Raw genomic sequence first — 26,442 nt, forward strand, 5'->3', positions numbered from 1 at the left:
TAATCTACCTATTACAAGCCACTTTTTGCAAAGACTTCAAACTAACTTGTGATGCACCACCACAAGCCACTCTATAACTCTCCTAGTTACAGAGGATTTAACTTATGCCTATTCCTAGTCACAACATAAACTCTAAAGTTTACGAATTTGGTTTTTTCCTAAGACAGCGCTTCTAAGAAAGCAAACTAGGAATTACAATGTAGAACAATTAACAAGATTACAACTCAACTATGGACGTACATAAGACTCAGTTAGAAACTGATCCTTAGTGGAGTAGTATTCTTATTCTTGACACACCAGTGACTTCAATGCTAGATGAACTTTGTTATGCTTGAGAGAATATCACTGAATGCACAAAGAATAGTATATCTTGCACCCGGTTGTTTTATCACAAAAGATGTCACAATAGATAGTGATGTCAACTCAAGGTATATACTTCTTCCCAATGAGAAGTGACTGTTGTACAATCTGCACAACCACTTCTGGGCAGTTGTGTTCCAGCTGGATAGTGGGCTTTGTACTTCCTGTAAGGACACACCAACAGACCAGGTCCTAGTTATGTTCCTCTTCTGTACCAGTTGCCAGATGGTTACTTTCTTCTGTCACGTTCCAGCTGTGTACTTGACTTGTACTTTTTTGTCAGAGAACTCTAAAGCAGCAGGTCCCCGTTGTGTTCCTCTTTATCTTGATTGCGTACAGTCACTGACTTGCTTGTGTCGGAGAACCTTAAGGGGCTAGATCATCATGTCCCTGTTGTGTTCCTCCCTTTGCTGATTTTCAGGCTTCGATCAGTTCATATGAAATGTATGTCCTGTCAGTCAGGTGCTCTATGTGGTTCTTCGTGACAAGTTTATTAAATCATCAAAACATAAAATACTAAAAACCCATCAGTATTTAACTTATTATTATTGACATATAGATAATGGACTAAATATAAAGTATAAAAATTTTGGATTCTCGGATATCAAAAAATCCAGAGTACCAAATCCAACATCCAATCCGAATTCCAAAAAATTTAAAAATTAAATCCTAAATCCAATCCGTAATCCGAAAATCCAAACCAAAAATCTAAAACATTCGAATTTCGGTTTGAATTTCGGGTTTGCCCAAACTATGCTCACCCTTCAGGCTCATAATTTTTTTTACCTATTAAATTGGATAAATATGATCAATATTAATTATTTTTCACAGTTTATATTCTTAAAATAATATTCAATAACTCAACTACATGGTTTAATAGCATTTGCGTAATTTTAAAAAATACAGTTTAAAGTTGAATTGTTTCTGTAGAAATGTGTTATTCTTTTTAAAACGGACTAATAAAAAAAATTGTGTCATCTAAATTGAAACAGAGGGAGTATCATTTAGCAACCTTTCATAGCAGGACTAAAGATAAAGAGTGTCTCAGCATTCATTGATTGTTCTTGGGAAACTAAATCCGTAACACAATCAGGGGTGCCGGGCTTGGCTCAATTCAGGATAGAAAGAGGCCTAGTTTCCTAGGCTATTTTTCAGGCTAAGGTAACAAAGTTATACCGAGATTCACGATTGATTTCCTCTACAAAGTAGTAGAATAAGATGCGAGAGAGCCATGCCTTTAGAACAAGAAGGTTTTGATTTTGGGAGATGGAGCCCAATGGACTTTATATTAGATTCATGTGGTATATGTCTTGGCCCCATGTGTTTAATGGGTCACCCGACTAAGAGAGAGTATGCCCCGGGTATTCGCCATCTAACAGAGAGTTACAATCAATTACATGGTTATAACTATTGCCTAAGGGAAGTACTCCACTGTATTTATTCCCTTTGTTAGTCATACATACTCAATATACAATGAGTCAAATCCCCGCACTGGAGTTATGCGAATTCATTTACTTTCTTCTTCGAGCATAACATGTTCTTTTCTTATAAATTGATTCAGCCATCTTTCGTTGATCATTGACTTACACGAACAAGAAGAGGGAAATCTCTCCCTCGCGCTAGGTGTGTCAAATTGTCATTCAAAGGGAGTAGCCCATTTGATTGGCCTACCTAAGTTTTCACCTTGTTTGTGGGCTTCGATTCCTCACCTTGTAATCTTTTCTCATTTTCATGCCGTTTTCCCTTCTTTTATGTGTAATATTTATTCTCTTTGTCTGTCATACTTTATCCTGAATTATCAATTTGTCACATTAAAGTTGTGGCAAACGAACAAGAGTCCTAGATTAGAATGTTCGGTTGATTGCATAATTAATTTCCTATGTCATTACCTTAAGCATAAAAATAAGTTGTTGCATGCAATGAATGATGAAAAGAAGAAAATGAGACTATCAAAATCCATGAATAAAGAAAATAAAATCAAGCAATATCCGAATGATAGATGAAATTCCTCCTTTCAAATGCTTAAAGTGATCTTGTATTGGATTCTCTCCTGTATAAACGAATGGTTAGGGCAATAGTGAATGTCAAAATACTTGAATCACCACCCCCTACCCCGACAAAAGAAAAAAAAGAAAGCAAAGAAATGCGATAAACTAAACACATTAGATAGCGCGTAAATTATAAAACGAGAACTTACTTGTTCGCGTAGCTGAAGCGGAAGGAACGGAGGAACTGCGGCTGGAATTACCGGTCGGTGGTGATTGTCACGTTGTAACGGAGCAAATTTCTATATCACAGCCTAAACCCAAGGTTGGATTGAGAGAGAGAGAGAGAGAGAGAGAGAGAGAGAGAGAGAGAGAGATGTGAGTGAAATATGATTTTGTAGATCTAGGAACTCAAATTTAGATACTTATGGTGTCTAAATATCATCTGGATAGCATTCCTTATGAGATAAAGACATACGCTCCTTGGGAAAAATGAGAAAATATTGTAGCATGTGTTTCATACCATGTGTGCTAATGTCGACCAATTGGGTTAATATTAGTCAATTCTCAACTTATTGTTGTGTGAGACCCAGAGCTTTTATGATGGCTCAAGATTTTGTACCCTCAGAGACTCCGATTAGATACTTGAGACTTAGTGTGATGCTAGCTATGTTTCCAAAAGACCATGTACACAAATTCGTTCTAGTGGAGCATATCTAGAAAAGTAGTCAAAGTAATGTTAAAGGGATCGTGAGAAGAGCAAGATCATTGATGAAATTTTATTTATTTGTGTTCACTGGTGTACTAGTTATAACTTATGAGTTATGATTGTGAATACAAGAAATAATNAGATATGCTCACTAGACGAATTTGTGTACATGGTCTTTTGGAAACATAGCAGCATCACACTAAGTCTCAAGTATCTAATCGGAGTCTCTGAGGGTACAAAATCTTGAGCCATCATAAAAGCTCTGGGTCTCACACAACAATAAGTTGAGAATTGACTAATATTAACCCAATTGGTCGACATTAGCACACATGGTATGAAACACATGCTACAATATTTTCTCATTTTTCCCAAGGAGCGTATGTCTTTATCTCATAAGGAATGCTATCCAGATGATATTTAGACACCATAAGTATCTAAATTTGAGTTCCTAGATCTACAAAATCATATTTCACTCACATCTAGCTCACATCTATATCTCATTAGGGTGAACGTTTTTCACCCTAATGACCCTATGTCATTGTTTAAGCGACATTCTGATTTTAAGCGAATGGCTCTCAAATTATCCTTATGATAATTTTGCTTAGAATCATGTCTCAACTCCTCACATCACTAAGATAAGGAGGTGGTTGCCTGTGTGAGAAGGCCAACCTCTTGTTTACCCGACATACTTATAAAAATTAAAAAAATAAATAAAAAATGCACATAACATTTAGTAATATAAATATGTATGTATGTAAACCAACTTTATTGATAATCAAAGAACATCAGTTTTGTGAATAAGGGAAAATGAATAACAAAATAATGTATCTCAGAGTCTACGCAAGCCTTGAGACCTAGTGTGTCTCACAAATTCATCTCTAGACAAAGGCTTGGTCAATGGATTTGCTAACATATCTTTTGTAGACACATATTTCACATTCACTACCTTGCATCTAACCATGTCTCTCGCATAGTTATACTTGATATCTAAAAACATCATACAAACCTAATGGAACCCTCGGATCACTAATCCGAAATTGTTTACTAAGAATGTTGGCCTTGGTCAACTCCAACAATTTCAAGCTTCTAAAATGAGATTTACTCTACCGCAACACTCCCGAAGCTTCCAAAAATCAAAATCAACCACGCATACAAGTCATAAAACATACATGAACCTACTCAAGGTCTCGAATCAAAAAACGGAGTGCTAAAACTCAAGATGACCGATCGGGTTGTTACACCAAGTCTATTTATTTTTTCCCAAAGATATTATTTGGGAATAAATAAAAGAAGAAATTAAATACTTTATTAACTATGGTTAGGGCTTTATTTTATTCAATTAAATCTCATCCATTAATATTTAATCATGACAAGTATCTCCAATCTAAGTAGGAACTTGGAGAAATGGAGAGACTAGAAAATGGAGGGGAGTTGGATCCAGTCAGATGCATCCTTTGGTATTTCAAAAGCTCACTTGGCTTCGACGTATTTGAAGATATTTTCCGAGAAGATATTTTTTGAAGAAATATTGTCTGACCATTTCATTGTTTTCTGCAACTAGTAAGATAACAATAAAGATAAGGACTGAGCGTAGAGCTTTTTTCTTTTGATCTACGCAAAAAGCAACGTGAAAATGTGAAATTATGTGAAGCTGTTTTCTCTTTCTATGACTCATTGAGTGTATAACAGATTGTAATATTTAATAGTGTTACCTAATGTAACAATTGTCGATAAGAAGCTCCACTTTATTTATCATTCAATCTACAATGTGCGAAGTATTTTGAGGAAAAAGGATAAGTACTTGTTCTTATTTTATTACACATACATTAGGGAAGGGCGTATAAGGTAGGTAATAGAAGTCCCACCAACAAAATGAAAGTTGAGTAGGGCTTCTTGTATAAATATACATATACAATCACGTGCATACTGATCCTGTGCACTGCTTAAAGCCATCATATCAATTTACAAAATGATAGTGTGTGTAATACTAACAAATTCTCATATTTCGCAATTGTTCATAGTTAATTACACTAGCCCCTATATCGTGGTTTTGCATGGAATAGTTTGAACGGTGTTCAGCGCTTTCAGAAAATATTCAATTATTTGTGTCTAGAACAATGTTTTCAAATTCAACTTACAGAATAACCACAGCTAACATCTTAATGAACAAATGTCATACCGAGGCCAATTTTATCGTGAAAACCACCCCTTTGTAGCAGATAATATGTTACACTGAGTACACAACTTGTACATTCTTAATAAACTACTCTGTTGAATCTTGTGGTTCTCAGATCTGGATTTATGTTGCTGATTGCATCAAAATCTAATGTTTGGAATGCTCCAATTCTCCTCAGCAAATTGAGTATACACAATGGCCAACAGTTTGCGGATTTGCAGCATGTTGCTGCTGGAGTCGATCAAAGGCATAATTTATCCGTGTCTTTTTGTGTATGGAACTCGAGAATTTACAGGACAAAAGAATCTTTAAGTAACAACATCTATTCGGACTTCTCAATTTCTCGGAATCTCTGCTCCCATTCTTGTGCATCATAATCTTGCTCGTATAAGTCCTTGTCTGTACTGTAAATAATTCGATCTTGGCCAATAAAAGTCCTCTGTGCCATATCCCGGGCACTCAGAAGCTGAAAATTATGGAAATAGTTAAGAGAGTTGGTAACTATTGAAAATAGGCATGACTAGATGTAAGTAGCAAATGTTGTGAACATAATCATGCATCAGGAGTATTGCCTTGTCAAGTAAGGCCTGACAAAATCCTAAAATACCAGGTCCCTTCTACTTTTTTTCTTTTTCATTTGCTGAACTTCAGGTGCTGGTATAATGTTTCACTTTCTTCTATAGAGATTCTCAGTGTATATGATCTGTGAGTTTTTCTATCCTCGGAGAAGAGTGTATCTTGACTTCTTAGTTATCTCGTTGTGCTCTTTGATTTGAGATTAATGGTAACTGAAAGTAAGCTGCACAGCATTGTTATTGTTCCTGATGGAATTTGAAAAGAGACGTAACTTCTCTCTGAAATTCATTAGCTACATTTGAACAGTTTTGGTCATAATGGGGAAAGAATTTCAGGCGGTATAGATTTGTTGCATGAACTTGATTTTCCTGAGAGCAGAAGACAATTAATAAGTATACAATGGATATGCCTGTCTTTGAGCCGAGGGTCTATCGGAAACAGCCTCCCTATCTTTATAAGGTAGGGGTAAGGTCTGCGTATACACTACCCTCTCCAGACTACATTTATGGAAATATACTGGGTTCGTTGTTGTTGTATGTGCACTTGCAGAGTTGCATGTTAAAAATCCAAATAATACTTCAGACTGTAATAACCAAGTATAAACAACTTCGCCAACCACATATTGCTTTACCATCATTTTCTTATGTTTTCTTGAGAAACATGTAATATTTACTACAGATTGTGCATGCCATTCCTTCCAAGAAGCTTTCTCATTTGGGAGTTGATTTTACGAACTCATAACCCAATAGAAGTTTCAAGTAAAGATGCATGGCAGATGCTTCCATGAACTTAAGGTAGGATGATAGGACCGAAAAACATAATCATGCAATCCAACCCCCCCACCCCCCCCCCCCAAAAAAAAAAAAAGAATAATTACATAAAAAAGCATTTTACATCCTACTACAAGTTTAACTCTGCTGGCATAAGTAAAGACAAGTTCAGTAACCGAAATATACAGTTACAATGTTGTTAAACTTTCCTGAAGCCACAGAAAATAATAATTCTAAGGTAAAAATAAAATCTGATAAAATGTTGTTTCATGCCAAACTAACATAGTAAATACGGAAGAGACATACTATTTGAACTAAAAAGGATTCAACTTTTTAACTACCTTGCTTATTGGACTTCACCGTCAATTCTTCAACAAATTGAATATGAAGTAGGTGTATCATGTATGAGATTTTTATCTTTCCTATTTCTCAATTAATTATGGATAGCTAGCTTTTTATATATAGATGTTATTATTGTAAAATGTGGAATTTGAAGCACGGAAACTAAAGTTCTGAAATGGGGAAAACATTAGCAAACTAAGCAGAAAACTATTCATACCTTTCGCCGCAGTGACAGATCAGGCCGTTCAAGTGCTCGGGCATATTGTTCCCTTGCTTGATTTCTTCTTTCAATATCAGCATTTCTCTTTCGAACAAGAAACCATCGGATCAGGGGAATGGTGAAAAATGAGCCAGCATAAATCTGCCAAGTAATGGCATACAGTTAAAAAATGAGTACTTTGAAATGCTTATTTACTTCCAAAAAACAAATGAATACATCCGAGTCACATTAAAAACTGCACGATATAAGAATCAATCAAGACATTTTGTTTGCAATTATTGATTGATAATCAACTATCGTTGGAGTTTACAATAATTAATCTACTTTAACTGAGGCCAAAATTCACAAATAGCAGATGATAAATTCAGGCTCGACCATGGTAAAGCTTAAGTAATACTTAACAATCACGCAACCATAGTAGTGAAATGTGAAAAGTGCAAAAGTCTGCTGGGGCAGAGGCCCCAGCAGAATTAAAGCATGAGATTTAACGAAGAAAGGCGCTTAAAAAAGAAAAAATGGAAAATATATATGTATTGCAACGAAAAATTATTACAAACTTAAAAGATAACTATTTAGGAAAAAAGAATTGAAATAACTATAATTACATAAAATATTCGAAGTAAAAAGAAAGTCAACCAAGCTTAAAACCATCTTTAGTTTTTTATTTGTATGAGAAGTGTAATTTTATGTTTTCAAAACTAGTTTTCTTATACTACAAGAATTAATTTCTTATTCCTTTCCTTTTATCAGCGTTTAATTTCTTATTCCTAATAATTAAAAACTCATTAATAGCTTTTTTTTAAAAATATTTTGTTTTGGTTAATGTATTATTTGCCAGCTATATTTATTGTCTAGCACCACCGCTTAAAAACACAACCCATGGGTGATGAACCGCACACCTTAGCACCTTAGCACAAACACTACAGCGCCACGTAAGCAAGGGGAAGCTCATAATCTAGCTTTAACAGAGCTTCAACGTTTAAGTGCGCCTCAAATAAGCCTTTAACAAACTGCAAGCAATATTTCAAGATAATGTTTTCGCAGTTACCGAGTCACTTTACAACTAATCAAGCACATCATCCAGTTCAAAAGAGTATTAAATTCCTGATGCACTAAATGACATTGAAAGAAAAAGAGCAAAATAACCAAATGAAGTAATCAGCTCCATGTTTTTTATCACCCAAAAAGATGTCAAGAAGTCTTTTATATGCTGTGATTGCATACAACATGAATGTTCTCAAGTGAGACCTAAACAGTTGCAGACGTGAATGATCTCGATACTTGGATGATATAATACACTAAAACAACTTTTGCTCAGGAATGATACAACAGATGATACCTGAAGTAATGGAAATATCTCTGACACAAATGAGATGAAGCTACTTGGACTGACTGTCATGTTCCTTCAAAATACAGTTTAAGCAGTAGATGTAAGAAAAATACAGAAGCAAAACTTAAAAAGTCTAAAGACCACATGGAGACCCATACTTCAACATGGTACCAAGAATAATCACTCCAAACAGATTGAGCCCACCCAATCCAATGACCAATGCCTTTTCCGATGAGCTTGTTTTACTGAAATGTAAACACCCATGTTAGCGAAATTAAAGTTAAATCCATAGGTGACGAATTCAAATCACCAACAACCAAGACAAAAATGATACCTAAATTGCCACTTCTTTTCTTGCAGAAATCTTTCCACCTGTCCAACCCAGTCAGTCCATCTTTTTCCTACGTACTCCTTCCTTCCACTCCTTTGTGGAGCAGCCGTACGCTGAAGTGATGGAAATCGGTACAGGATATTTCCCTGAAAAAAAAATTAGAGGACAAGACATGAGAGAATATAGGAGTGTAAAAAGATTATTGGGCCCGCAACATAGGGAAAGTATAACGACCCGACCGGTCGTTTTGAGCATTTACACTCCGCTCGGTCCTTTGAGGATATGAGTAGCTCCGTATGATGTATTATGACTTATGTGAATCGTCGGTTTTGGTTTCAAGTTATTCGGAATTTGATTTGGAAGAATGATTCTCAGCTAGAAGCTTTAAATTTGAAAGAGTTGACCAAGTTTGACCTCGGATTGGATTTGTGATGGTTCCGTTAGCTCCGTTGGATGATTTTGGACTTAGGAGCGCGTTCGGATTGTGATTTGGAGGTCCGTAGTAGAATTAGGCTTGAAATGGCGAAAGTTGGAATTTTGAAAAGTTTGAACGGGAGTGGACTTTTTGATATTAGGGTCGGATTCCGATTCCGGAAGTTGGAGCAGGTCCGTAATGTCAAATGTGACTTGTGTGAAAAATTTGAGGTCAATCGGACGTGATTTGATAGGTTTTGGCATCGGTTGTGGAAGTTTGAAGTTGCAAAGTTCATTGATTTCGAAATTGAGGTGTGATTCGTCGTTTCGATGTTGTTATGTGTGTTTTGAGGCCTTGAGTAGGTCCGTGTTATGTTATGAGACTTGATGGTATGTTTGGACGTGGTCCCGAGGGGCTCGGGCGTGTTTCGAATTTGATTTCGGGCTATTTTTCCTTCATTTTTCACTGTTGTGTTCTGCTGATTTCTAGTGTCGCGTTCGCGTGGCAAGTGTCGCGAACGCGTAATGTAGTTTGATGGCAGCAGCAATTGTTCTTCGCGATCGCGAAGTATGTCCCGCGTTCGCGTAGAATTGGGGCAAGTCTTCTTCGCGTTCGCGTATGGAGGATCGCGCTCGCGAAGCGTTGAGGTTGGCAGCTGGGAATTGGAGCATTCTTCTATGCGATCCCGGAAGGTGAGACGCATTCGCGAAGCTTTGGCAGCAATGGTCATCGCGTTCGCGTGGGGTGTATCGCGAACGCGTAGAGTCTTTTGTGGCAGTGTAAGTTTTATTCATCACCAACGCGATGGACTTCCCGCGTTCGCGAAAGAGGAGGCCTGGGCAGATTATAAAGTACTTTATTTCGAGGTTTCGGCCATTTCTACATTTTTGGAGCTAGGGAGCTCGGATTGAGGCGATTCTTGAAGCAATTTTCACCATATGAATTGGGGTAAGTGTTCTCTACTTGGTTTTGGTTACATTCCATGAATCTATCTTCGATTTTAGCTTTTGGTTGATGAATTTTAAAGAGGAAATTGGGGGTTTTGGCCTAAAGTTCCATAATATGAATTTTTGAGTTTTGAATATCGATTTGGAGTCGGAATTGAGTGAAACTAGTATGGTTGGACTCGTAATTGAATGGGTTGTCGGATTTTACGAGTTTAGTCGGGTTCCGAGGCGCGGGCCCGGGTGCAATTTTTGGCCAGTTTTGGGTTTTGATTAAGGATTTGATATTTATCATTTGGAATTGTTTCCTTGGACTTTATTTGATGTGTTTGAGTTGCTTTTGGCTAGTTTTGAGCCGTACGGAGGTCGCTACGCGCATGATGACATTTTTGGAGCATCGCTTGGCTTGCTCGATATTGGAATTGGCTTGTTGGAGGTAAGTAACTCTTCTAAACTTAGTGCTGAGGGTATGAAACCCCGAATTACGTGCTATGTGATAGATGATGAGGTGACGCACATGCTAGGTGACGGGCATGTGGGCGTACACCCTGTGAATTGTGACTCCGTTGTTTCCATGGCACTGTATAATGGCCCTATTTTGTTGATATCTGTGTTTTCACCATGTGATAAAGTAACTGAGCTGTCAATCATGCTAGATATCATGTTTAGGCTTTATGCTGATATTGTTAGGACCCATAGTGGTCGTTTCTTGCTGTCATCTCACTGATTTCATTGATATTTTGTACTCAGTCATATTCATGCATTCATATCATATCTCAGTCTCAGTTGTTGTTTATTGATACATCATATCATTGTTGTCGGGCTAGTTTCATGACATTGTGAGCCCGTGAGTGAGACTGGAGAGATTGATGACTGAGTGAGGTTGAGAGCCTGATTATGAGTGACAGTTATGGGATCGGGCTGCACGCCGCAGCATGTTATATTGATTTATGCCTGGATCTGGCTTATGATAGCGCTTGGGTTGTAGGAGCCCCTCCGGAGTCTGTACATACCCCAGTGAGCGCAGTTGATTATATTGAGGGATGGATCTTCCCTGGACATGGATATTGTCCAAAGCATTTATATACTTGAAGATGGATCTTCTCCACGGGCCGGATTGGCCTTCCTCGATACTGAGTGACTGATGGTCAGTTGATGTATATATTCCGGGATGGATCTTCCCTGGGCCGGATTGGTCATATACAGTACTGAGTGGTTGAGCATAATGAGTGAAAAGTGTGAGACAGTGAGATTGAGTACTCTGAGAGTGTGAGTACATGATTCATCTCTGAGATACATGGCATAGGCATGCACACATGACATACAGGCATAGAGATGCATTTTTCCTCATGTTGTACGGTATCACGTCATTCATGACTTTTTACACACATTGATATGTGGGCATAGAGAGGTATTTCACGCTTGCTATCTGAAATGAAAATGAAACATCTTATTTATTGTGAAAATGATTTTTGGACAAATTACAGTTTTCAAACTATCTCATCTTTTTCGACGATTTCGGTAAAGGATTTGGGTTTTCACTGATATTCTTGAAAAGCGGAACTATTTTCGGAAAACTATGAAAAAGCTGAGCATTTTATCTTTGAGTTACTTCTTTATTTATATGCTCTACGTTGTTGAGAATTGTTGTTGGCTACTGGTGTTAGACCCGACCATGTTCCAGCTCGTCACTACTTTCAACCTAAGGTTAGGTTTGTTACTTATTGAGCACATGGGGTCGGTTGTACTCATACTACACTTCTGCACCTTGGGTGCAGATGTTGGCTGTTGTTGTTGCTGTGTTCGAGGGGAGCTGGATTTGAAGATGTACCTGCGTCCCAATTGTAGCTACCTTTTGTTCATGGTAGCCTTAAATTATAAAACTCTGTTTATGTACTTTTCAAATAGAAGATGTATTTACTTCATATCAGCTTGTAAATTCTGTTCTTAGAAGCTCATGATTTGTACTACCAGTCCTCGGGAAATGTATAAGATTCAGATAATTCTTTTTTGTTTAATTGTCTTATTGATATTATTGAAATTGGATAGTTATTAGTTGGCTTACCTAGCGGGTTGGGTTAGGTGCCATCACGACTAGTGGATTTTGGGTCGTGACAGAAACAGACATCAAAAGCTCCTCAACAACCATGGACTTATGCATATAGCCCCTAAACCTACTTGCCTCAGTAGCCCTTAATAGTTCATATCACTTTTCGTTACAGCACCCTATGTTGGTTGCTCGCACAAGAAACTATAAGAACGTTTACATTAGGTCCCAAACTTCTATGCAAATGCCAGACACCTTGCAATATACACAATAGGGCAAAATCAACCACTACTTTTAATTTGATCATTGGAATAAAGAGGTGCTCTTTGTACTCGAATGCAGAAAAACGCTTTAATAAATGTCGAGAAAGAAAAAAGAAGAGTTAAAATGAAATAAATGATTACATCACCTTGCATATTGTAACACTGACTCTCTTTCATAGTCCCCGTTGTTGTTTCTTTTAGTTCAACATTTCTATTTTCATTTAAATTGTTGATGTCTAAATCTGGAATTAAAAAAAAGAGAAAAGACTTCTTTATACCATATCTTGAGCTTTATTATCCAAATCTGTAGATTAGGAATAAGATTTGACTCGGTTCGAAATTCGGAGGATATATATAACCTTTTCAAATATCCCTTCAGGATCAACTTATGATACTCAATGCTCTTTCAAACAGCTCGAAATTATGAGTCGGCTAAAGTTCAGGTCTGAATCTGAGACGAGCATGTTAAGTTTTTGGCAGATTCTTTAAAATGTTGAAGGTACCATATCCATGTCATAACCAATCAACACAAGTACCTTACAAATTGGAGATTCCATGCAACAGAGCAAAGAGTCTAAGTGAAATGGCTGGCAGAGGCAAGAGTGTTATTAAGGTTTTAATTGAAGTGAGGAGATAAAAGTTTAGTGGGTAAACTGACAAATTCACCGAAGTTTAATAACTTCCGATGTCTATCGCCCCGCTAGGTTTCAGATAATGAGAGTGGAGACTTCACACAAGAAAATTCAGAAGCTAAAAATGATCCTCGAGATATCTTGAAGCCAAGGTTGCACTATGGCAGAGCACACCTAATCCTTTTATAAAGCCATGTGCACAGAAAAAGCCTTCATCCACAATAATCTGAAGTGAAAAATTCAAACAGATATATTACAAATAAAGCTTTTCCCTACCTCCTCATCTACTTCTGGCTGACCATCAAACCGCAAAAGCACTGGAAGGATGTAGGACTCATCATCCTGTCAAGAAAAAACCACAGAGAGGTAATTCAAAGGTCAATTCAGATCATTTTTCAAGCCAATTTTTTATTTTTAAAAGGTAAGATTTTATTAAAAAGGCACCAAGATGGTAAAAGTTACATCAGTCCAAGATCTGCCACTAACATGGCAACTACAGATCTCCTCTCTCTTCTAAAAAGTCCAAGTATTGTTCCATGGTTTCAATAGTACTTCTATCACACCAAAAATACAAGTGCAAAAGACAGTTATTTATAATTCTGAAAACATGCTGTCTTCTACCTTCAAAACAAATACTATTTCTTTCCAGCCATATTGTCCATAAAACACACAAAGGAATTGTCCTGCATACTGTTCGTTTCCTTTTTGCCATTTTCTGATGATGCCATTGTTCCAACAAGCTCTTAATACTGTTAGGCATTACCCACTTAATGCCGTACATCTTTAAAAAGAGCTCCCAACACTGTTTTGTCGCCCTGCAATGAATAAAGAGATGACTGACTGTCTATTTCTTCTTCACACATATAACATCTGTTGCTTAAAGAAAAACCTCTTTTTTGCAGATTCTCCCGAGTAAAACATGCTCCCTTAGCTGCAATCCATCCAAAACAAGCAACTTTAACAGGTTCCTTTGTCCTCCATATAGCTTTCCATGGCCACTCTATTTCATATAATCCTTGTTGTTTCAGTAATTAACTGTAGCATCCTCTGACTGTGAACTTTCCATCTTTATATGCTGCCCAAATCAGTGAATCTCTCCTATTTTCTTCCAGTCTGACAGTACTAAGGAGTTGCATCAACTGAGCAAACTCCTCTATCTGCCTATCATTGAGACCCCTTCTGAAAATCAACTGCCAACCATTACTTGAATAAAAGTCTGCTACCTTCCCCTTTCTATTTGTTGAACAGCTATATAGAACTGGAAACTTTTGTCTTAGACAATCATTAACCCTAGCCATACATCAGACCAAAAATGAAATTTTTACCATCCCCCAGTTTCAGCTTTACAAATTATGTATATTCATCCCACAGACTACTAATGGTACTCCAAACTCCACCTCTAGAAGAGGATTGGACTAAACAAGGAGCACAGCTGTCTCTTTTTCCATATTTTGCATCTATAAGCTGCTTCCATAACCTAGCACTGCCATCACTCTACCTCCAAAGCCATTTGAACAATAAGCTTTTATTATGCATTCTCAAGTTCCTCACTCCCCCCCCCCCCCCCTCTTCTTCTTTCTTTTCTCTCATCACCTCTTGCCATCTGATCAAATGAAACTTTCTGCTATCAGCAATGCCTTCCCATAAAAACTTATTTCTTATAGTATTTAATTTTTTTTTTTCTACAGATGCTGGCATTCTAAATAAAGACATCAAATAAGTTGGGATACCATCCAAGACGATATTAACCAGTGTTAGTCTACCCCCAAATGATAGGTATTGTTTTTTCCAAGGGACCAATTTACTGCTACACCTATCCAAGACTCCTTGCCACATCTTTTGATAATTCTTTTTAGCACCTAATGGAAGTCCTAAATAGGTAGTTGGTAGCTGCTCCACCTTACATCCCATAACTCTAGCCAAATCATCTATGTCATCTTCAGCATAGATGCTAAACACACTACCCTTTGCCAGATTAACTTTCAAACCAGATACTGCTTCAAAAGCTAGTAAGATTCCTCTGAGATATAGCAACTGATCTTTTATAGCTTCACACAAAATTAAAGTATCATTAGCATAGAGAACATGTGACACATTTATCTGTGCCTCCCCATATGATTTTCTGCTATTTTAAGCATTCTACTCAAAACTTCCATCATCAACAAAAATTGGTAGGGAGACAATGGATCTCCCTGTCTAAGTCCCCGGGGTATGATTTATTGTATCCCTGTAGGCTTCCATTAATCAGAACTGAGAAACTAATTGCGGATATGCAATAATTTATCCATCCAATCCATCTATCTCCAAAATTCATTTGTTTCATACTGCTTAATATGCACGAACAGTTAACATGGTCATAGGCCTTTTCCAAATCTAACTTAAAAGCCACACCTTTCATCTTCCTCTTGAAACGATATTCCAAGCATTCATTTGCTATCATGGCAGCATCAACAATTTGCTTCCCTTTTACAAAGGCATTTTGCTTATCTGAAATTAATTTCCCAATCACCCCCTTAAGTCTTTCAGACAACAATTTTGCAATTATTTTGTAGACACTTCCTAGTAAACTGATTGGTATGAAATCTTTTACTTCCACTGCCCCCTTCTTCTTAGGAATGAGAGCAATAGAAGCAGAATTAATATTCTTGGTGAAAATACTTTCCTGATGGACACAATCCACAGCTCTCAAAACATCCTTCCCAATAATGTTCCAACACTTTTGGAAAAAGAACATGTTAAAACCATCAGGACCAGGTACCTTATCTCCCCCGAATAACTTAACAACTTTATCCACCTCCTCCTCGGAAAAAGGTCTTTGCAACCACTCCTTATCCTCATCTGTTATTTTTTCAATACACTCATCCTCCCACAATGGTATCCATTGCTCAGATTCTGGAAACAATTTGCCATAGAATTTTAATATGTGATCTTTGATAAGCTTCTCATCATCCACCAATTCTCCATCTATGCGCATTTTATTATCAATACAATTAAACCTCTTGTGTGCATATGCCTGTTTGTGAAAAAACTTTGTATTCCTGTCACGTTGTTCAACCCATAAACACCTAGATTTGTGTCTCCGACTAATCTCCTCCGCAATAGCAATCTCCTCTAATTCTTTTAAAACAGAAACTCTGTCAGCTTCATTGTGCTCATCGTTCTGATATTGTTCCCTTCTCTCCAACTTGGACATAGCCCTGTCTTACTCTCCTCCAAGGCTCCAAGGCTCCAAGCTCCCAAATACTTCCTTGTTCCACTTTTTTAAATCAATCTTTAATGTTTTCAACGTTTTCGCTAAAATCTCATCTAGGCTTCCCTGAATGCAATATGAGTTCCACCAACTATTAACCAATTCATTAAAATACTTGTGCTCACATCACAAATTTTCAAATTTGAAATATCCCTTCCCCTTATTCCAGTTACCACACTCCAAAATGATGGGACAATGATCAGATGTCACCCTGGGCAGTACTCTGCTTAACGAACTTGAATTGCTCATCCCAGTTTTCTGAAATTAGAGACCTATCTAGCCTTGACGCACATCAATTGTCATCACCCCTGAACCATGTAAATTCTCCTCCATGAAGTGGTAAATCCCGCAAATCCAAATTTTGAATTGTTCTATTAAACTCTCTCATAGCTCTTGTATTTCTGGCTTTGCTTAATCTTTCCTCTTCAAATCTGACAACAATAAAGTCACCTCCAATTACCCATGGTTGAGAGATTACCCCACAAACTGCTCCCATCTCTTTCCAAACAGTCCTCCTTGCTTTTCGATTACAAGGTCCATAAACCCCTGTGAATGCAAATTGAAAACCAGTATTCTCCTCAGCTAGAAACACAGTAATTGAATGTTGCCCTATATATTTATCTAAGCAGCTCCATCTTCTCTTATCCCAATAAACTAGGATTCCTGCCCTACTGCCTTGTGCTTCCAGTTCAGCCCATTCAGTCCATCTCGACCCCTCTATCTGCCTAATACGTGATTGATCCATTTGATGCAATTTTGTTTCTGTCAAACATAGAAGATTCACCAGTCTCCTTTTCTCTTTGCCATTAATTCCCCTCACACAAAAATAAAGCAAGAAAGACAATTAACAAGACATTAGGTACTGGATCATGAAAACATGAACCCTTGGATTATCAAATGTTCAATGGGTTTGAAAATAGTTTTCCTGAAAAAGCCGTATAAACAAAAATTACGGCACAAACTTCTGCAGTGTTAGCGGAAAGAAAAAGCAAGCAATAATGAAAAAGAAATCCAACATTCAGATCATGTAAAGCCCATCAAGTACCGTTTTGTTAGGAGTCTCCACATCAAGAAAGGGAGCAAGTTCTTCAGCAGCAACAACGCCACCATTTGATGATATATATTGCCCTACCTGCAAGAAGTTTTTAGACAATGGTAACTACTACATATTACAAGAAATATCTGATCTTAACATAAGAATGTAAAAGTTAGCAACAGTAGATATATTAAACTATTAAAATCAGAAAGTAAATAGCTCAAACATTGTGCAAACATACCATTTCAATGACAAAGTAATGCCTTACACTGATTGTCCCAAGTGAAATCACTTGGTGAGTTAAGAAAGTTCTTATTTGGTTATCAGAATAGACACTTCCAAGCCATTAGCGTGGTTCATCAGTATCATCTTAGGCAAGAAGTTCCACCGGATATTAAACACGGGGCTATGAGAAGTTACCTAATTCAACCCAAGCTGTTTCTATTTTATTAAACTACGATACGAAAATCAGCAGATATTGGCACTACTAAAACTAGCAAAACAACATGATTAGATGCCAAATTATTATTACTCCAAGATTGTGTTATGTTTTCCAATTGTTTATTGTGTTGTAAATAGCTTGCAATAATAAAACACATTGCAGGTATTTTTCTCATTATTCTTCTCCATTTTCTGCCCCAACAGTTGCGGATCCCTTTCTTTGACTTCACACTTCCTTGAGTGTCCTTTTAGTTTAGTATCAGAAATGAAGATCAACGTAACCATAAAGCCACCCAATAGACTAAATAAAACTTTATAATTCCTTTTGAAGTAGCCCAGCAAAGGGCAATAAGCCACTAACTTATTGCATCCAAGACCCAATGATTGATAATAAGAAGCCAATTTTCAGCCAATTATTCATTATGGGAAACTATACACCCATGATCCAATAGTCAACCCAATTTTAATTTATTCCCAGCCCAAAGAAAGAAAAAGTTACCCTAAATGGCCACCATGCAAAAATGTACTTCCTCACTCTTTCTATTCATCACTCAATTACCCAAGTAGCATCATGAGACAATGAGAGGAGCATTGGCATTTTCTTCTCTCCCAACAAAAAAAAAAGAACTGCACATCCCTCCCTTCAGAGTATTTCCCACCAAACTCGGATACAAAGGTATGACTACAAGTCACCTTCTTAGTTGTCTGTATGATAGACATTAAAAAGATTGAAGCAACGATCACTTCATCCAGGATACCTACCCCCTAATCTAAACAAGTTTACCACAATAATGTCCTGGGTGTCAACAAGTTTTTTTTTTTTTTTGATAAGGTAGCTAGATAGGCAAAAAATTCATAAGTGCAAAAAGATGATGCTGTACAGAAACAACTAAAATAAAACAACCGATTGTGGAAAAAAACCGTTGTTATGCAAAACAATTAAACTAGAACATCTTAATATCTCATGTCATTTTAAGAGGGTAGAGATTAAAAAAAGCAGGCAAGGAGTTACCAGAAGCAGGAAGAAGATAAGAGGAAAACATAAAAGCAGACAAGATCACAATGTCAGCAATGAAATATTGAAAATAATAGACTACTGGGCTTGGAGTTGTAGCTTAGTGGTTGTAACTCTATCCAATATGTGTAAGATTCTAATTCCACCAAAGGCCATCTTGTTCCAGTTCCTCTCCCATTATTCACATGCCTAAGCCACCCCCACCGCAGAAATAAGAAAAGGAAAAAAAAAAGCAACGGACCGCTAAATTCAGTGCTCAATTATTACCAACTTCCACCTCTCCTCTTCAATCTCTTGATTTGGATCACCATCACCAAATACAAAGGAGAAAACCTACAAATTGAGCAACAACTGTTAGTCATGTCAGAATCAGATGCAAATATAAAAGCATCTGCTCCAATGCCTTTAACACATACAGATTCAATGAAGTTCATCCCACCACTTTCTTTGCGAACTCGTCGTCTCCTATAATAGTATGGATCCCAATACCTAAAAGAAACTTAGTAGATTAGAAAGGTGCCCAGTTCTATAATGAAGCTTCTAACCATGCTACATAATATTTCAAAATGGAAAAAGCATCATATGCTCACTCATATATGGGTCACTATCAAGTTATTCCATTGAACATGTATCACAGTTGCTAGGTTAGAACATTAAAATGTGAGAAATAACTATATTTTTTCTAAACAGTTAAGACTAAAAGTTCTTGCATGCAATACCTTAGAGCGAAAGATCGTACTTTTAGGACATTAGGCTCGCTCAGGGGCGGATCTACAGTCTAAAAAATTGTTCACGTGAACCCGTGGTCCTCGGGTTAAAGTATAGATATGATGTACATAATTTGGTATAAATAGATATAGATATTTGATGGAACCCATGATCAAAAGAGATGAAGAGATGCACTGGTTTTGGTCTCTTAGTTCCAATAGCCTACCAACTTCTTTGTTTAATTTTTTTTTTTTAAAGTAATGGTGAACCCATCCTCCGAAAATCCTAGATTCGCCTCTGGGCTCGCTGTCATGGTTACCAATCAATCAAGAAAAAAGGAAAAAATAAAACTGTCTTAGTGCTACAACTGTTACTTTTTCAAATGAATAAAGCTCCTTTTATTTAGATTAACTCCATTGTGGAACTTGTTTCTGAGTATAGTCAGAATGAATTAGATCATGCCAAATGATACAATTGACCTCTTGAGATGTTGGGGTGGTGTGATTGGTGGTGTTAGGCAGAAGAAATGGTGGCAGATGATCCCAGGCTGTATTTGGTGGATAGTCTGGAATAGAAGGAACCCCAGATGTTTTGAGGAGAAAGGAACTCCATTCAGATAATAAAAATGAACTGTTTACAACTTTTTCTTTTTTGCTGTGAAGAATGCCCTGTGTATGATATGTGAATCAATACTTGACATCATAGACTTCCTGTAAATTTTTTGTTGTAGGGGGGTTCTTATCTTTTTTTGTTTTTTCTTGGACTATGTATATTTGTCACTTCTAACTGCACAATCTTTGTGCTGTTCTTTAATAAAATATTACCATTCTCAAAATATATATATATATATATATATTCTACTCGTCTTACTTATGTTTCTGCCTCAACCATCAGCATGGGGTCTTGCCCAACTCGAAGGAACACTTAATCTGAAGTACTTGAACTCAAGGTTGGTTTATTATTTTTTTTAAATAACTGTGGTGTCCGGGTCAACTTGCATGCACCCGACTAGTACTACGAAGTACCTGCTACCTCCAACCAGCACAGGTAACGGGTAACTCTGTCCGCCAAAGCTTGAGCAAATTGGAAGAAATCATCTAGTCCTTTTGTTTCCATGCAACGGATTTGAACCTAAGACCTCATGGTTCTCAATCAACTTTACTGACCACTAGGCCACACCTTTGGGTGCAACTCAAGGTTGGTTTATTGTAAGCTTGCCTCCCTCAATGCAGGATTGTAATTTGTAGTTTAATTGCTTAGGTTTGAGACTAAAACGAATACGGGGAGGTGAAACGCCACTCAAGCAGATACTAAGAAGCCAAGAGAGAAATGGCACAACGTGTTCCACACAACCATTGACACCCAGTTGGCCCTAGTTCTTCCCTTTGCTTGCCTTGAGAAGGACAAGGAGCAGGGACTGGACTCAGGGCATTCACAACATATAACATGCTTTTGAAGATCAATAGTCACTTGATCTTCACAGCTAGAAAACTGATAAAATAACAAGGAACTAAACTAGAACATGTTATTTGAGATGGTTCTGTATGAAAAAATTGCAGTTGACCTGTATCTTTTTTGAGTGCGTGTTTTACATCCATTTGTTGGAAGAAAAAAAAACTATATCTTGTTATTTTTGTGACCGTATAGGCCACCAACACCCTGCTAAAAATCATCAAGACAAAGTAAAATAGATTCTGTTGTACCACTAGGACAAACCACTAAGCAGCATCTGGGCCTACCTACTTTTTATCATCCCTCATAAAACCCCCTAGCCTTCAAACAATGGTGCCAGCTCTTAGCCGGACCATGACCAATGCTGCTGCCACCAAAAAATTGCTTCCCCCCACCCCCTCCTAGCTGTCTGTCCATAATATATCCTAGCTGACAGTAAAGAACTCAAACACCTCATTGTCTTGAGAATGAAAGCAGACCGGGGGTCTGAAACAGTACATGAAAGAGAGCAATAGAGGGATTCAATCTATCAAAGCAAGCTTATGGGAAGAAACAAAAGCCAGTGATGAAACTAGTAGATCTCAAGCAGCAGAGGTGGTGGCTCATAGCTACTAGTAAAGGAGTCAACGATAGGGCCATTTGTTTTCTCATTTTCTGGACGGATCTGTTGTAAAAACTAAGTAGTATAAACCAAGCTGGACAACACCAACAATAAAGAAAATAAATCCTACAAATAAGGTTGACTCAGGTGGGGTAATAAGTTAATACTGAATAAAGGAAAAGAAAACACTAAATTTTCCCTAAATAGGTGATCTCATTCTGTTACAACTTATAAACATAACAAAAAAACCTTGGAATCAGTTGAAAGTACAAGGGCATGAATGCTCAAAGGAGGCCAGCCCCCATGGTCTAGTCGTAAGAGCATGATGTGTGGGTTAGGCACATGTCACGGATTCAAACCTTGTTGCAGACAAAAGTCCGGTATTTAAAAAGAGAAGGGTAGAGGGGTGGGCCCATCATCCACACCGTGCTCCACTGCTCTTCAGGGATTGATTGGTTATCAGGAAAATAAAAAAGCTAATGTTCAGAGGAGCCCATAAGTGAGGCCCTTTATAAACTTCAAAAAGCAAAACAAATCTAAAAAAAACTGCACCGAGCCACCTTGCTTCTTCCAAAATAATGCTCAAATTATAATTACCAGAATAAATCAGTTGGACTTAAGTAAAATGTGAAACCACTGTCATAAGATCTGCCTCGTCTTCCCCGGTTGTCTTCTTCACTGTAAAGAAAACAAATGTCAGAAACAAATGGCCCATTAGAAAGGAAAAAACGATGATTTAAGAAAAATTAGTATTTCAAGCAAAAGTAGGCAGAAAATGATTTCAAGACGTTTGGTATGTCTCCGTGTACCTTCTACTAGAGAGGATAGCAATTATGGTTGTATAGACAATGACAATTGAAGCAATTAATGCTGTACCAAAGGAAACCCTCACTAAGTATTCACCTGCAAGCTGCAAAGTATCGAGACTCACTCAGAAGAGAACTATTATGGGTAAACCTATTCAAATAACACGCACCGAAATCAACAATAGAAAGGGATTAATACCTTTGCTTTCTCCAGGAAAGGCTCAACCTTCATCCTAAATGATTTAGTGGTGAGATTTGAACGATAATCCTTAGGAAATACATAAAGGACATCACCTTCATCTGACACCTGCCAAAAACATATTAGCCTTCAATAAACAATCAAGATGTGGAATAGATGCATTGCTCTTCAAGTCATCGTTAAAGGGAGATTAACTTCCAAAAGAAAGAAGTAAAAATTTCACTTTGAAAATTATATTCTACAAAAATTTAGATGACTCACCCATAAAAATCTAATAGAGTCTTGAACAAAATTGTCAACAGACACAGTATATATTAACCTTGCGTTGGATGTTGTGAACTTTACAGTTACCAATGTCCATCACTCTTAAGCATATCGTTAATATCCTTCGTGTTAACCTTTTCTATTTTCTCTAAAAGGTTGATTTAATCAAAGTAACAAAAACTTCACCTTGTTTCCAATTTAAGCTTCAAAGGTAAAATGTGCTAAAGGCAACAAAGGTCCTTCACTATTCATAAAAATGCAGTGACACCCTTAAAAAATTATATCTGACCATTACATCCTCCAAATCTAATTGCTTGGCATTAATATCCTAATATAAATTTCTGGTTGAATCAACCTTCGGAAAGTCAAATATCTGGCTCACACAATGGAAATTATGATATTTTAGCTGAAGATCAATCAAAATCTTCACAAATTAAAAGAAAGAAAATGTAGGGGAAAATAAGTGTTGCATTTATTTCTCTTATCACTGTTCCCTATCCTTATCAAAAATAATATCTAATCGAAAGAAATTAACTAAGCCACTTGAGCTAGAGATTTTACTTTTAGAGGTTCTTTTGGCTGATATTCAATGTGATGACCACAGGCACTAAACAAGTAGAGCTTGAAGGACCTGAGAGGTGGAACTCACTGTTTTTATGATGCACATACTAAAATAGTTAAAGAACCTTCAATGCCATTTGTTAAATTTATAATACAACTACAGTCAAACCTCTCTATATCATTCACTATAAAAGTCAAGTTTTCTCGGAACCAAACTTTTATGTTATGTTATAACATATGTCCTTTATAACATCACTTCACTATAGCATCTAAAAAATATTGAAACAAATGCGGCTGTTATAGAGGGTAATGCTCTTTCAGGTCTATCATTTATTTGAATCATCCATAGTAAATAAATATAAGGACTACCGGTGCCCAACAGGTTGAATTTGGAGGGTATAGGAAACTCATGGTAAAGGGATAACATGGCACTCAAAATACTTGGCGGAGCTTTTATGCTATTTAAGTTTATAATATATCCAAATTTGGCAACTTTAGTAGTATTCTTTCAGTTTTACCATCTCTTGAATTTTCCATAGTCCATACTGTCCAGTAACCACTTACATTAACACATGTATGATACCTCCACTGAGTAGTAAGAAATCCGGTCTCGTTCTGGAGAGGTTGAGTTATTTTCAACAGAATAGCGTGGAGGTTGAGATTTGACAAAAGGAAATTGCGTAGTTAAAAGTCAAGTTTCTGAAAGTGGAACAGAAAGCAATTGAAGTTGCAGTCACTTCAAATAAACACAATACAATAACACGAACAATCAATTGACGAAACCCCCCAATAATTTTCACAAACTAAGCAATTTATTTTACAAATTTAAAATAAATACTATTCACTAGTCGAACACAACACAACACAGCGAGAAGTAGGAGTCGGGCAAAAAACAGATGGAAAATATCACCTCCAAGAAGCCATTAGTATCAGTAGCGAGAGCTTGGAGAGCTTTCTGAGCTTGAGACAACTGTAGGCCAGCTTTACTAGCAACATCCCCAACTGTAACCCTCTTTCCCAATGCATCCACTGCGTCCATTGCCCTTTTCCGTACTTCTGGCGGCAGCTTATCGCTCTCCACAATCCCTCCAGCCTTAACCTCAACATCAATACTACAATGAACTGATGAACTCCTCCTCCTATTATGCCTTAAAATCAGGTTTTTGCTGAAAGACCCAGAGTGTATTCTTGCAGGTTTTAGGATAAAGCAAGAGGGTTTTCTAGGGAATGCAATGGATTGAGTCTTGGTGGGTCTCACTGTGAAGAAGCATGTGGAAATGGCTGCCATTGACTATCAATTCTTCTTTTATCTTCCTAATCAAGATGTTCCCATGGGAAGCGGGGGAAAAGGGGGGATTTTTCTTTTGGAATTTGCTTGGTGTTAAATTTGGAATTTGCTTGGTGAAGAAGAAGCCACTGCTCAGGAAAGCGGGAGGATGAATTGGTTGGATTGGTGTCGTTTGGTTTGTGAGGGAAGGAAAGGAGAGGAAACTTGCGTAACTTGTTTGGTTAAGGAGTAGTTTGGTTGCAAGAGATAAAATGCGAGTATTTCATTAATATAATTACCTTTGGTTACCAGGGTAAGGATACTAATCCCGAAATAGAATATGAGATTATATTTATCTTAAATTTAGTTATGTGTATGTCGGTTGTTATGGGTAGGGGTGTCAATGGTTATTTGTAAACCGACTAAACCGATCGAACCGTACCGCATCGAACCGATTCTTAGATTTTTTTTAAAGAAACTGTACGTTTTTATATAAATCTATAACCGTACCGATAATTAGGGTAGGTCTTTTATTTTATAAAAATGAACCGAAAAAATACCGAACCGTTCCGAATAAATTTTACCGGTGGAATATTTATATAATAAGTTTAAAACTAATAAAACATTAAATTTTCATTGGACCTTGGAATTATGAAAACTGTTACAAGTTAACAAGTAATTAGACTCAAAATATTAATTCCTAAAACCTATTATGCTATATACTTAAACTAAATTATTTCTAGTATCTTTATTAGCAAGACACAAAGTATTCTAGCTATTATGAGTAGCAAATTACAATATATTGAATATGTTTTCTTTCATATAATTTAGATTTATCTTTTTGAATATTTAATATAGACTTTATTCTTGAGTCTCAGTTTGGTTAATATCCTTCCACTTATGTGATTATATTTTCTTTTCTTTTACTTGGTTTCTTTTACGTTGCTGTCGAATAGCTTATGGATCTATATTCTAGCCATCTTTTATTTTTTTTAGTTCATTACCCTTTAAACAGTAAAAATATCTAGAAAGTTTTGCTAAGTCCTATAAAAGAACGTATGATATTGCATTCTACTTCAATTGGTGAACTTTACATGACATTTACAAAAATATACAAAAAAATTACCAAGCTGTACCGATACCGAAGTGAAACCGACATGATTGGGACGGTTTCGAAAAATCTAATTTTGGTTATGCATAATAGAATAACCGAAAAATTGGTATGGTACAAATTTTATAAAATAACCAGTAGAACCAAACCATTGACACCCCTAGTTATGGGGTTACACCAAAGTTCTGCGCTCGGCCCGTTCTTATTTGCCCTGGTGATGGACTCGTTAACACATCATATCCAAGGGGAGGTGCCATGGTATATTATTCGTCAATGGCATAGTTCTGATAGATGAGTCACGAACCAGTGTTAACGAGAGGTTGGAGGTCTGAAGACAGGCTCTTGAGTCTAAAGGTTTCAGGTTGAGCAGGACGAAGACGGAATACCTGGAGTATAAGTTCAGCGCTGAGCCGAGTGAAGTTGGCGTGGAAGTGAGGCTTGAATCACAGGTCATCCCAAGTAGTGGCAATTTCAAGTACCTTGGGTCGGTTATTCGGGGAGGAGAGATCGACGAAGATGTCACACACCGTATTGGAGTGGGGTGGATGAAGCGGAGGTTAGCATCTGGAGTCCTGTGTGACAAGAGAGTGCCACCGATACTCAAAGGTAAGTTTTACAAAGTGGTGGTTAG

The 26,442-nt window shown here is 37.1% G+C and overlaps 1 protein-coding gene across 1 annotated transcript; it reads right to left on the reverse strand.

Moving 5' to 3' along the window:
- Positions 5,031-24,970, reverse strand: LOC109225861 (uncharacterized protein At5g03900, chloroplastic). The gene is made up of 13 exons (XM_019390653.1): positions 24,344-24,970; positions 22,609-22,716; positions 22,413-22,513; positions 22,201-22,281; positions 19,259-19,331; positions 19,110-19,175; positions 17,396-17,482; positions 13,377-13,442; positions 8,803-8,945; positions 8,627-8,713; positions 8,478-8,541; positions 7,136-7,279; positions 5,031-5,696 (listed from the first exon to the last, which is right to left on the reverse strand). Exons 1-13 carry the CDS (start codon positions 24,719-24,721, stop codon positions 5,553-5,555), a joined length of 1,542 nt encoding a protein of 513 aa, XP_019246198.1. The 5' UTR covers positions 24,722-24,970; the 3' UTR covers positions 5,031-5,552.

The sequence above is a fragment of the Nicotiana attenuata genome, chromosome 5 (genome assembly GCF_001879085.1).
Source record: "Nicotiana attenuata strain UT chromosome 5, NIATTr2, whole genome shotgun sequence".
In the NCBI taxonomy this organism is placed as follows: domain Eukaryota; kingdom Viridiplantae; phylum Streptophyta; class Magnoliopsida; order Solanales; family Solanaceae; genus Nicotiana; species Nicotiana attenuata.